The sequence below is a fragment of the Pelophylax lessonae genome, assembly GCF_965119305.1.
Source record: "Pelophylax lessonae genome assembly, chromosome: 2".
Lineage (NCBI taxonomy): Eukaryota > Metazoa > Chordata > Amphibia > Anura > Ranidae > Pelophylax > Pelophylax lessonae.
The window spans coordinates 262,965,089-262,977,097 of NC_138769.1; the positions used below are offsets into that span (position 1 = coordinate 262,965,089).

General features: G+C 40.0%; 1 protein-coding gene across 1 annotated transcript in view; it reads right to left on the reverse strand.

Moving 5' to 3' along the window:
- Window positions 1–233: 233 nt before the first annotated feature.
- The window catches only part of CDK18 (cyclin dependent kinase 18), a 327,716-nt gene continuing 315,940 nt past the window's right edge, over window positions 234–12,009 (reverse strand). Inside the window, exons 14-16 of the mRNA XM_082245560.1 lie at window positions 11,468–11,558; window positions 11,266–11,343; window positions 234–1,831 (exon numbers count right to left, since the gene is read on the reverse strand). Coding sequence (XP_082101686.1) covers window positions 1,797–1,831; window positions 11,266–11,343; window positions 11,468–11,558 — 204 coding nt within the window. The 3' untranslated portion in view covers window positions 234–1,796. The remainder of the gene's footprint in view (window positions 1,832–11,265; window positions 11,344–11,467; window positions 11,559–12,009) is intronic.

Below are 12,009 nucleotides of genomic sequence, written 5' to 3' on the forward strand. Positions count from 1 at the left end.
CATTTGGTCCCGGGCATTGATGAGCGCATGCACGGGAGGAGAGAAGAGGTGAGGTGAACTATGTGAAGTGGACCCCACCAAGCCCACAAGCGGTTAGAATCTATATAAACCTTTGTATTCATTCTTTATGGTTTTCTGGCTTTGGAAGACCAGTTTACATGTAAACAAGCAGTTCTCAATTTCCCAAACAAATTAGATGTATGTGCCCCACTATCTAGGTTTCCGGATTTAGTGTAGTACTATAGACAGCAGTAAAGTCCAGATTTTGTCAAAAATTGCAAAAACAGTACTTCAGGATGCATATGTCAGCTCTTAGCTCAGTTTTCATCTTAACAAATGCTAGGTGTGCTGCATTAGAACAGCAGCAGAGTGGAGTTTTTATCTTTTATGGTATATAAAACACGCAAAACAGCAAATGACTACTGAGCAGACCTGTAAACATATGCAAGTGTTGCTGACTGTTTAGAGTATTTTTATTCTTATAACAAAGAATTGAGAGTATTCCAAGCGGACTATGGTGCTGTGTTATGCCAATTTAGATAGATAAAGGATTAGATGAACTTTTTCTTTAGGCATGGTTTTAACTGCTTTCCTTGCCTCTGCAGCCTAAACATATTGAAAGAGCAGCATAATTGGTGCAAACCCATCTTCATGAAAACAGCAGTACTATCTCAGAGTGGGGAATCTCAGTGGATGCAGTAAGCAAACAAGGCACATAACGTTAACCCCATTCCCTATAATATATATTACATGAACTTATGTTCAAATATTTTATTTCACTCTATTTGCACCATTTGAGGTTTCTCAGTGTCACATTTTTCTGCAATAAAATAAATTCATTTTGATTAAGGCTTGCGTAACATTTTTTTTGTAAAACATAAAACTGTAGCAGATGATCACCAATACAAAGCTATACCTGACCGATTATATTATGACACATCTAAGCCACTTCGACTATATTTTTAAAAAATGTTCTCCACTAAACTGTAAATTGCTCATTATTTCAGCCATTACTTCATGACAACAATTTCAATTGTGAAATTGACAGAATTCAGATCTATTCTGTAAATGTCTCTGACTGGTCCTAATGTCCATACAGCAATAAACATAAATATACTGTCATGTGCACTGAGCTGATGTCAAGGGTGTGAGGTGATACCGGTTTCAAGAGATATGACAGCTGGAATTAGGGGAAATCTGTAGTTTAGTAGAGAAACGTCATCTGCAGTCGATAAAAGCGTAGCTGATGTACCAATTAGTGAACCAATATTTTCTTTAAAGACTAGGAACATGAAAATAATAATTATCTTTCTGTAGATTTAATCACATCAAATACACTATGCTACAATAAAGTTAGCTGGAAATAGGGTGAACATACAGTATAGTGGCAGAGTAGCCAGGATGATATGTCTGCAAATCAGGGTACTCTAAAAATCTTGGAATGTACTAGGATTCTTCCCTGGTTGCGTAGGCAAGTAATATAATATGTTTCCCTGTGGTAAGACATCTGCAACCAGAGAATCTCACAGTAAAGAACATCAACACAAGTCTACTAACTCATGTGCATAAAGTATTTGAGTTAAATACATTTTGGAAATGGTTTTCAGAAGAGGCTAATTGCCATAATACAAGCAGGCCCCTTGCTTTACTTTCCCTTGTATTGACACTGACAGTACAGTACATTTGGCATCAGACTCACTGCAAACTAATAAGATTTTAATACTCAAACATTTTTTCATAACTGCAGGAGTCTCTGGCAGTGGAGGAGGAAAGTCACTGGGTGCCCTGTAGTTGCTTTAGAATATACTCTGTCGTCTGTTTCTTCCACGCCCTGTTAAAAAAAAAAGCGAGCTTTAGTTAAAAAAACAAAATAGAAACAAACAAAAAAAAAAAAAAAACGAAGAGCCATGGAAGAAAAACTGTTTTTTTTGTAAAAGCTTACCATAAAATCCTTTTCTCTGAAGTTCATCAACAGACGCAGCTCCTTGTCTTCATGACTCATAGGGTTATGTTCCTCCTTCTAGGAATAGGCACTAGGCAGGAAAAAAACTTAACCACGCCTATGGGAGCTGTCCCTGCAGGCATAAACCCTCAGACTCTGCTATCATCAAACAGTTTAGTTGCAAGCAGTGTTTAGAAGACAAAAAAAAACAAACCTCAGAAGTAGAGGGGCGGGTGCTGCGTCTGTCGATGAACTTCTGAGAACGGTCAGTTCTTACAAAAATCCAGTTTTCTCTATCGTTCATCGACAGATGCAGCTCCTTATCTTCATGACTCATAGCGATGTCCCAAAGCAGTATAATCATGAGGGGTGGGAAACAACGCAGAAACAAAACGTAAGTCCCCAATGGCTAAACTTAGCCAACCAGGTAACATGGAGCTCAACTAGGAACAACTTGATCTCACCCGGAAAAAATTGAACCCCCAAAGAGAAACTAAACAGAGTTTCCTTTTAAACTGCAGCCTGAAAATCCTTGCGGCCAAAAGAAGTATCCGCGGATGCCAACACATCTACCTTGTAGAATTTTGTGAACGCATGCACAGATGACTAAGTTGCCGCCTTGCAAACTTGTATCACCGACACCTAAAGGCGAAAAGCCCAAGAGGCACTCAGCGCTCTTGTAGAATGAGCCTTCACTGGGAAAGGAGGAACCTGACCCCTCAGTGAATAAGCCTGTACCACCGTCTACCTGATCCATCTGGAAATGGTCGCAGCAGACGCAGCCAATCCCTTACGAGGTCCATCAGTAAGGACAAAAAGAGCGTCTGATTTTCTAAAGGACTAGGTATACACTGATCACCCGAACCACATCCAAAGAATGCAAGGCATACTTCTTAGAATGCTGAGGTTTAGGGCAAAGTGAAGGCAACACAATGTCTTCATTTACATGAAAATCAGAAACCACCTTAGGAAGGAATGACTGATTAGGTCGAAGTACCACCTTATCCCTGTCTACCACCAGATAAGGTGAGCGGCAAGATAATGCCATCAATTCAGATACCCTGTGGGCAGAAGCGATCACCACCAAAAAGGCAACCTTCTGAGACAAAGAAAGCAGTGACATCTCCCAATTTTTTTCAAAAGGAAGCTTTTGAAGAACAGATAACACCAGATTTAGATCCCACGAGGATCGCCTCGGAGGAGCCATATGGCGCACTCCCTGGATAAAAGTCCGGATTAGGACATGCGTGGCTAACGGGCGTTGAAAAAATATAGCCAAAGCTGAAACTTGGCCTTTAAAAGTACCCAAAGACAACCGCTGTTCAACCCCTTTCTGCAAAAAAGCCGAAACCCTATCGATCGTAAACAAGCGAGAGTGCACCTTCAGCGATTCACACCATGAAATGGACGATTTCCACGTACGATGGTAGATCTTCCTGGAGGTTGACTTCCTAGCCTTCAAGAGTGTAGGAATCACAGAGTCAGAAAGACCCCTATGTCTCCACACCTGACTTTCAACAGCCATGCCGTTAAAGCCAGCGACCTTGAGACAGCAGATCTTCCCTGAGAAGAAGTCTCCAAGGGGTATCGGCGACCAACCTTATCAGGTCTGCGTACCAAGACCGGCAACGCCAGTCTGGAGCCACCAGAAGGACCGGAATGTTTTCCACCTTTATTCTGCACAGAAGCCTCAGCAGGGGTTTCAATAGGGGAAATGCATAAATCAGCCGATATCGACCCCAAGGAGCCACCAGTGTGTCTGTGGCGTTGGCCAGAGGATCTCGAGACCTGGCTAAGAATCTCTGCATCTTCTTGTTGAGGCGAGAGGCAAACAGATCGACCTCAGGTGTCCCCCACCCAACACACAGGAGGCGGAACACCTCTGGGTGTAGGGACCACTCCCCTTGAACCAACACCTGACGACTCAGGTAATCCGCCTGGCAGTTTTACACACCTGGAATGTGTACAGCAGAGAGGGCTGGCACAAAGCTTTCCAGTCAGGCCAGAATGTCGGCCACCTTCTTGGCCGCGAAGACACTCTTGGTGCCCCCCCTGGTGACTGTTGTAAGCCACAGCCATGGCGTTGTCTGATTGAATATGAAGCAGACAACCTTTCAGACGAGTCACGCAATGACTCAGACAAAGCTTTACTGCTCTGAGCTCCAAAACATTTATCGGAAGTTTTGACTCTTCCATCGTCCGGGTACCCTGGGCACAGAGATTCCCCGGCACCCAGCTCCAGCCCGACAGGCTGGCATCCGTGGTTACCACAGTCCAAAACAATGGAAGGAAGGACTTGCCCTGGTACAGTGCTGGAGACTGAATCCACCACAACAAAGCAGATCTTGTGTTGTGGCTCAACCGAATCACAGAATCCAAGGACTTTGGATCCTTGTTCAAGTTTACAAGAATCTCTCTTTGCAAAGACCTTGTAAGGAACTGAGCAAACAGAAACGCCTTGAAGGTCGATACCATCAGACCCAAGGCTGGCATGCAAACTCGTAGAGAGGACAGATTGTTTTCCAACAACAACTGAATCGCCCCCTGCAATTTTTGCAGCTTGTCCGGGGGAAGAATAACCCTCGCCAAGGCTGAATCCAGAGTCAAGCCCAGGTAATCCAGTCTCAGAACCGGAGTCAGCGCGGATTTCCTGAAATTGATGTTCCAACCGAACTCCTGCAGGGTTCTGACCGTGATCATCAGATCCCCCAACAAGGCACAAACTTTCCCTGTTGCAGCTCAGACCGAAGTCCCAGCAGGGAGCTAGGTCCTATTCCTAACACTAGGCAGAAAAAAACTGTTTGATGATAGCAGAGTCTGAGGGGTTATGCCTGCAGGGACAGCCCCCACAGGCGTGGTTAAGTTTTTTCCTGCCTAGTGCCTATTCCTAGAAGGAGCATAACCCTCTGAGTCATGAAGATAAGAAGCAGCATCTGTCGATGAACGATAGAGAAAAGACCAAATGGTCCATCAAGTCTTTTTGTTTTGTTTTTTCTATTTTATCCTTTTTGTCTGAGTATAGATTGTTTTTCTCAAACATGTTTAAATTCACTTACTGTTGTTGTTGACTGACTCCGAACCTGTGCTGGAAGCCTGTTCAAGCAGCAACTACTCTTTTAGTAAAAAAATGAGTTTCAGGTCATGTCCTGGTGATGTTCTTTCAAATTGAAACTACCGCGCTCATGACCTTATACAAACCCTTAATATGTACAGTGCATTGTGAAAGTATTCGGCCCTCTTGAACTTTTCTACCTTTTGCCACATTTCAGGCTTCAAACATAAAGATATAAAACTGTAATTTTTTATGAAGAATCAACAACAAGTGGGACACAATCATGAAGTGGAACGAAATTTATTGGATATTTCAAACTTTGTTAACAAATAAAAAAATGGAAAAATTGGGCGTGCAAAATTATTCAGCCCCTTTACTTTCAGTGCAGCAAACTCTCTCCAGAAGTTCAGTGAGGATCTCTGAATGATCCAATGTTGACCTAAATGACTAATGATGATAAATAGAATCCACCTGTGTGTAATCAAGTCTCCGTATAAATGCATCTGCACTGTGATAGTCTCAGAGGTCCATTTAAAGCGCAGAGAGCATCATGAAGAACAAGGAACACACCAGGCAGGTCCGAGATACTGTTGTGGAGAAGTTTAAAGCCGGATTTGGATACAAAAAGATTTCCCAAGCTTTAAACATCCCAAGGAGCACTGTGCAAGCGATATAGAAGGAGTATGAGACCACTGCAAATCTACGAAGACCTGGCCGTCCCTCTAAACTTGCAGCTCATACAAGGAGAAGACTGATCAGAGATGCAGCCAAGAGGCCCATGATCACTCTGGATGAACTGCAGAGATCTACAGCTGAGGTGGGAGACTCTGTCCATAGGACAACAATCAGTCCTATACTGCACAAATCTGGCCTTTATGGAAGAGTGGCAAGAAGAAAGCCATTTCTTAAAGATATCCATAAAAAGTGTCCTTTAAAGTTTGTCACAAGCCATCTGGGAGACACACCAAACATGTGGAAGAAGGTGCTCTGGTCAGATGAAACCAAAATCAAACTTTTTGACAACAATGCAAAACGTTATGTTTCGCGTAAAAGCAACACAGCTCATCACCCTGAACACACCATCCCCACTGTCAAACATGGTGGTGGCAGCATCATGGTTTGGGCCTGCTTTTCTTCAGCAGGGACAGGGAAGATGGTTAAAATTGATGGGAAGATGGATGGAGCCAAATACAGGACCATTCTGGACGAAAACCTGATGGAGTCTGCAAAAGTCCTGAGACTGGGATGGAGATTTGTCTTCCAACAAGACAATGATCCAAAACATAAAGCAAAATCTAGAATGGAATGGTTCACAAATAAACATATCCAGGTGTTAGAATGGCCAAGTCAAAGTCCAGACCTGAATCCAATCAAGAATCTGTGGAAATAACTGAAAACTGCTGTTCACAAACACTCTCCATCCAACCTCACTGAGCTTGAGCTGTTTTGCAAGGAGGAATGGGCAAAAATTCCAGTCTCTCGATGTGCAAAACTGATAGAGACATACCCCAAGCGACTTACAGAAGTAATCACAGCAAAAGGTGGCGCTACAAAGTATTAACTTAAGGGGGCTGAATAATTTTGCACGCCTAATTTTTCAGTTTTTTATTTGTTAAAAAAGTTTGAAATATCCAATAAATTTCGTTCCACTTCATGATTGTGTCCCATATGTTGTTGATTCTTCACAAACAATTACAGTTTTATATCTTTATGTTTGAAGCCTGAAATGTGGCAAAAGGTCGAAAAGTTCAAGGGGGCCGAATACTTTCACAATGCACTGTATATTCTCCCAAGCTTCTCCCATCCCCTGGAATTCTCTACCCCCATCTGTCCGACTATCTCCAACTTTGTCTACTTTCAGACGATCCCTGAAAACACATCTCTTCAGAGAAACCTATCTGGCAACCACCTAACAACTGTACTCTTATTTTCTCCATCAGCCCATCCCCCACAGTTATTACCTCTTGTATCTCTTGACCACCCCTCTTAGATTGTAAGCTCTAAGGAGCAGGGTCCTCTGATTCCTACTGTATTAAAGTGTATTGTATTTGTAGTGTCTACCCTCAAGTTGTAAAGCGCTGCGGAAACTGTCAGCGCTATATAAATACTATATAATAATAATAATATACAAACTGTTGTAATTCCTACACCTTTCACCTGATTTGGATGTAAATACCCTCAAATTAAAGCTGAAAGTTAAAGTACATCTTGTTTGTGTCATTTCAAATCCATTGTGGTGGTGTATAGAGTCAAAACGATTACAATTGTTTGATCCCAATATTTATGGACTTGACTGTATATAGGCACATGGATACAACCATAATGGCTCATTACATCTAGTAAAACATGCACATTATTTAATGTAAATTTATTTTTAACAACTGAGAATGGATTTAAAAAAAAAACAGAATGCACATAACCTTATGTACAAGTTAACAAATGTTTGTTTTTCTGACTAGACCCCTTTTTTAGGTAATAGTTGTATCAAATGGAAAATACATACTTTTACACCCCGTCACACCGATTGCGACATTGAAATCGTGTTCTCATGCTTCCATTGTCAACATAAAATCATATATTGAATAAAATGAAAAACATTGTTCACATTAGCAATGCTTAGAAGAGCGATAATTCTCCTCTTATTTAAATGATTAAAGTCCTTTGTCCATTCAGCCACATGCTTAAATGATAAAAAAACTTTAGCCAGGGAGTGTGAGAGATGATTGCTTGGTGAAAATCAGTGTGATTGAAGGAAGGATTCAATACAGCTCTGAAGTTCACACTGGGCTGGTAGTGGAGGAGGAGCAGCGGACGAACCCAGAAGGGATGATCTGAAATGTTAATAACAAAAGCCCATTTTTGATTGATTTCTGGTGAATGTTTAATACCTAGGGGAGAGGTCGCATGAGGTGTAGTGATGGAAAGATCCTTCTGAATCGTTTGAACATACCTTGTTTCACCATTCACACTCCCTGGCTAAAGTTTTTTTTATCATTTAAGCATGTGGCTAATTGGATAAAGGACTTTAATGATTTAAATAAGAGGAGAATTATCACTCTCCTAAGGGCTGCTAATTTGAACATTGTTTTTCATTTTATTCAATATTTAATTTTATGTTGACAATGGAAGCATGAGTATATGGTCTTACATTTTATAGCAGCAGCTAGTATATTAATCTTGCAAGTAACATTGTATCATCCTAAGCGCTGGGTGAAAGAGAATACAGTAAACCCCCTCCATTGCGGGGGTTACGTTCCGGACCCAGCCGCGAAAAGTGAAAATCCGCGAAATAGAAAAACCCTATTAAAATGCATTGTAGGCATGTTTTTTTTACTGTCACTGTACGTGTAAAAGCATTTTAAGGTCTTTAAACACACTTTTAAAACAATAGAAACTCATTTAAACACACAAAAGATACTGAGAGACATAGCAAGAGCTATGGAAAACACAAAAATATTTAATTTTTAATGATTTATATAGTAAAATAACATTACAAAAAAAAAAAACGCAATATTCCGGGACCGCAAAAACTGAACTGCGATGGAGCGGGGGTTTACTGTATTTGTTTTTGTACAGACCAGTCACTTTCCTTTTGTATTATTGAAATCGTGTTTCTTCACTTGAAATAGCATGATTTCAAAGTAGCATTTTAGTGCTACTTCAGGTGCGACTTGGAAGACATCCATGCCACTTCATTGACAAATGTCTATGCACTTCACACCTAAACTTGGAAAAAGTAGTGTAGGAAGTACTTTAAAAATGGCTGCGACTCTGATTTGACTGCCCCCGTTGTGGACAATAGGGTGCGACTTGTCCTCTGATTTGAAAGTGTCAAATCGAATGACAAGTCGCACCAGTGTGACCAGGGGCTTCATGTAGAGTATATAAAGCTGAGATTTAAGGGCCCATTCATACCAGAGCTAGATAAAGTAGAAGTTTTTTGTATTACTAGCTGTGTTATTAGGAAATAACAGTTCACAAGATATAAGCTTCAGTTTATCAAGCTGTAGCACACATATCAATCATTATTTTCAGACACCCAACCTATCTGCAGCTGTTTTTGATGGAAATAACAATTGCTATGTTTAAGCAATATTAAACCCAAAAGTAAACATTTATTATATTGCAGCTTATTAATTCTTAGATGGTGATAGCTGCATTCGTTTTCTCTTTTAGGCTTTCTTTCTTTGATATTTACCTGGTGATATGCCCAGTAAGTCTATTGTTTTTCAAAAGAACAAGCCCTCCTGCAGATATATGTAAACCATTCAATACAGACGGGGGTATTTATAATGATACGTTTTATGTAAAACCTTTATCCCAAAATTAAAATAATGGTATGCTGTACAGTGGGGATCGAAAGTTTGGGCATCCCAGGTAAAAATTTGTATTAATGTGCATAGGAAGCCAAGGAAAGATGGAAAAATCTCTAAAAGGCATCACATTACAGATTAGACATTCTTATAATATGTCAACAAAAGTTGGATTTTATTTCCATCATTTACACTTTCAAAATAACAGAAAACAAAAAAATGGCATCTGCAAAAGTTTTGGCACCCTGCAGAGTTAATATCTTTGACAAGTATCACAGCTTGTAAACACTTTTTGTAGCCAGCCAAGAGTCTTTCAATCCTTGTTTGAGGTATCTTTGCCCATTCTTCCTTACAAAAGTCTTCCAGTTCTTTGAGATTTCTGTGCTGTCTGTCACGCACTGCTCTTTTAAGGTTTATCCATAGATTTTCAATTATGTTGAGGTCAGGAGATTGTGAAGGCCATGGCAAAACCTTCAGCTTACGCCTCTTGATGTAATCCCCTGTGGATTTCGAGGTGTGTTTAGGATCATTATCCATTTGTAGAAGCCATCCTCTCTTTAACTTCAGCTTTTTCACAGATGGCATCAAGTTACCATCCAAAATTTGCTGAAATTTTATTGAATCCATTTTTCCTTCTACTCGTGAGATGTTCCCTGTGCCACTTGGTACAATACAACCCCAAAGCATGATTGATCCACCCCCATGCTTAACAGTTGGACAGAGGCTCCTTTCATTCAATTCTGTGCCCCTTCTTCTCCAAACGTATCTTTGCTCATTCTGGCAAAAATGTTCAATTTTAACCTCATCGGTCCACAGAACTTGTTTCCAAAATGCATCAGGCTTGTCTATATGTTCATTTGCAAAGTTCAAACGCTGATTTTTGTGGTGAGGACGTAGAAGAGGTTTTCTTCTGATGACTCTTCCATGAAGACCATATTTGTACCAGTATCTCTTTATAGTGGAATAGTGTACCACAACTCCAGTGTCTGCCAGATCTTTCTGGAGGGATCGTGCAGTCAAACGTGGGTTTTCAATTGTTTTTCTCACCATCTTGCGAGCTGTTCTGTCTGATATTTTTCTTGGTCTTCCAGATCTTGCTTTAACTTCCACTGTTCCTGATGATTGCCATTTCTTAATTACATTCCGAACAGAGGATATTGACATCTTAAAAAGCTTTGCTATCTTCTTATAGCCTTCTCCAGCTTTGCGAGTGTCAACTATTTTCAGTTTCAGTTTTCTAGACAACTGCTTAGAAGATCCCATGGTGCTGATTGTTGGGGCAAGGTCAGATGAGTCTGGGCATTTAAAACCTTTGAGATTGACATCACCTGGTCTTCCCAGACAATGACTGAGAACAATCCATGACACTGGCAGGTCTCAGCCTTGCAAAGGGGGCAGTGCATGCTATAAATTCTGCAGGGTGCCCAAACTTTTGCAGACGCCATTTTTTTGTTTTCTGTAATTCTGAAAGTGTCAATGATGGAAATAAAATCTTACTTTTGTTGACATATATTATAAGAATGTCTAATCTGTAATTTGATACCTTTTGGAGATTTTTCCATCTTTCCTTGGCTTCTTTATGCACATTAATACCAATTTTTACCTGGGGTGCCCAAACTTTCAATCCCCACTGTAACTGTTTATAAAGTGTTAGCTGGAGTTAGGCTTTGATTTGAAAAATCTGTCCAAAGGTGCCCCCTGTGCTCATTCATCCATATTAGGGAATTCTAATACAGGCAGGGTGTTACTGACAGGAGCACTAGGTAAAAACTGAGGACAAAAAAGCTTAAAAAAAAGAAAGCTAATGCAGCCACCACATCTAATATTTGGTAACCACCAATATTTAAAATTTTTGGTTTTGGGTTTAATACAATTTAAATAATGATTCCAGTAGCTTAGTGACTTAAGTCATTAGTAGGAACACCAAAACAAATCCACTGGAAATGAAAAAATAATACCTGTCTGGTGGAAGATGGAGCCACGATAACCAGGGTCTTTCTGAAGCTGGATTTCTTTAAGAGTGAAGATTGAGACATCTACACAGAGACAGCACAGTATAACAATATTTAGACTGGTGAGAATAAAAACTATAGAAAACAATATGAACTTTTTATTTTTTGTAATATTCTGGAAAACGTTATGGATGATTTAATTGCTTACTCTCTAGCAGCGTGTGTATTCTTTCACCAAGGCTTTTGAAATAAGGATGTCTTAGACCTTCATCTGCAGATATCCTCTGCTTGTCCTCATACTGGAAGAGGAAAACATATACAGGTGTTGAAAAAAGGAATGTTTAGCAGTGAGATAGTTTGATTCAAGAGAAATGTAATATTTTGCATACACATTTACTAAAGCAAATAAGTATGTTCCATTTTTAGGAGAATGTTCAATAAGCTTAGGTCAAGCTATGCTGACTTCCATCATTCTATCATGTGCAAGCAAAAATACTGTTTTTTTTTTATACGTTCCTTGCACGTACCTAATTGGGTATTCTTTGCAAAGTGAAAATTCTCTTGCAAAGTGAACAGCTTATTTGCCCTTTGTAAATCAACCCCATTGTGTGTTTTAAATGGCCAAAACATAGCACTGTCAAAGATCTGGTTTATATTGCCTACATGTATGTTGTATTCAGCTGTCAACTATTTCAGAATGAAAGCCAAGCCATTTAATTATTACAGAAGGATATTCCAATGCAAAATATC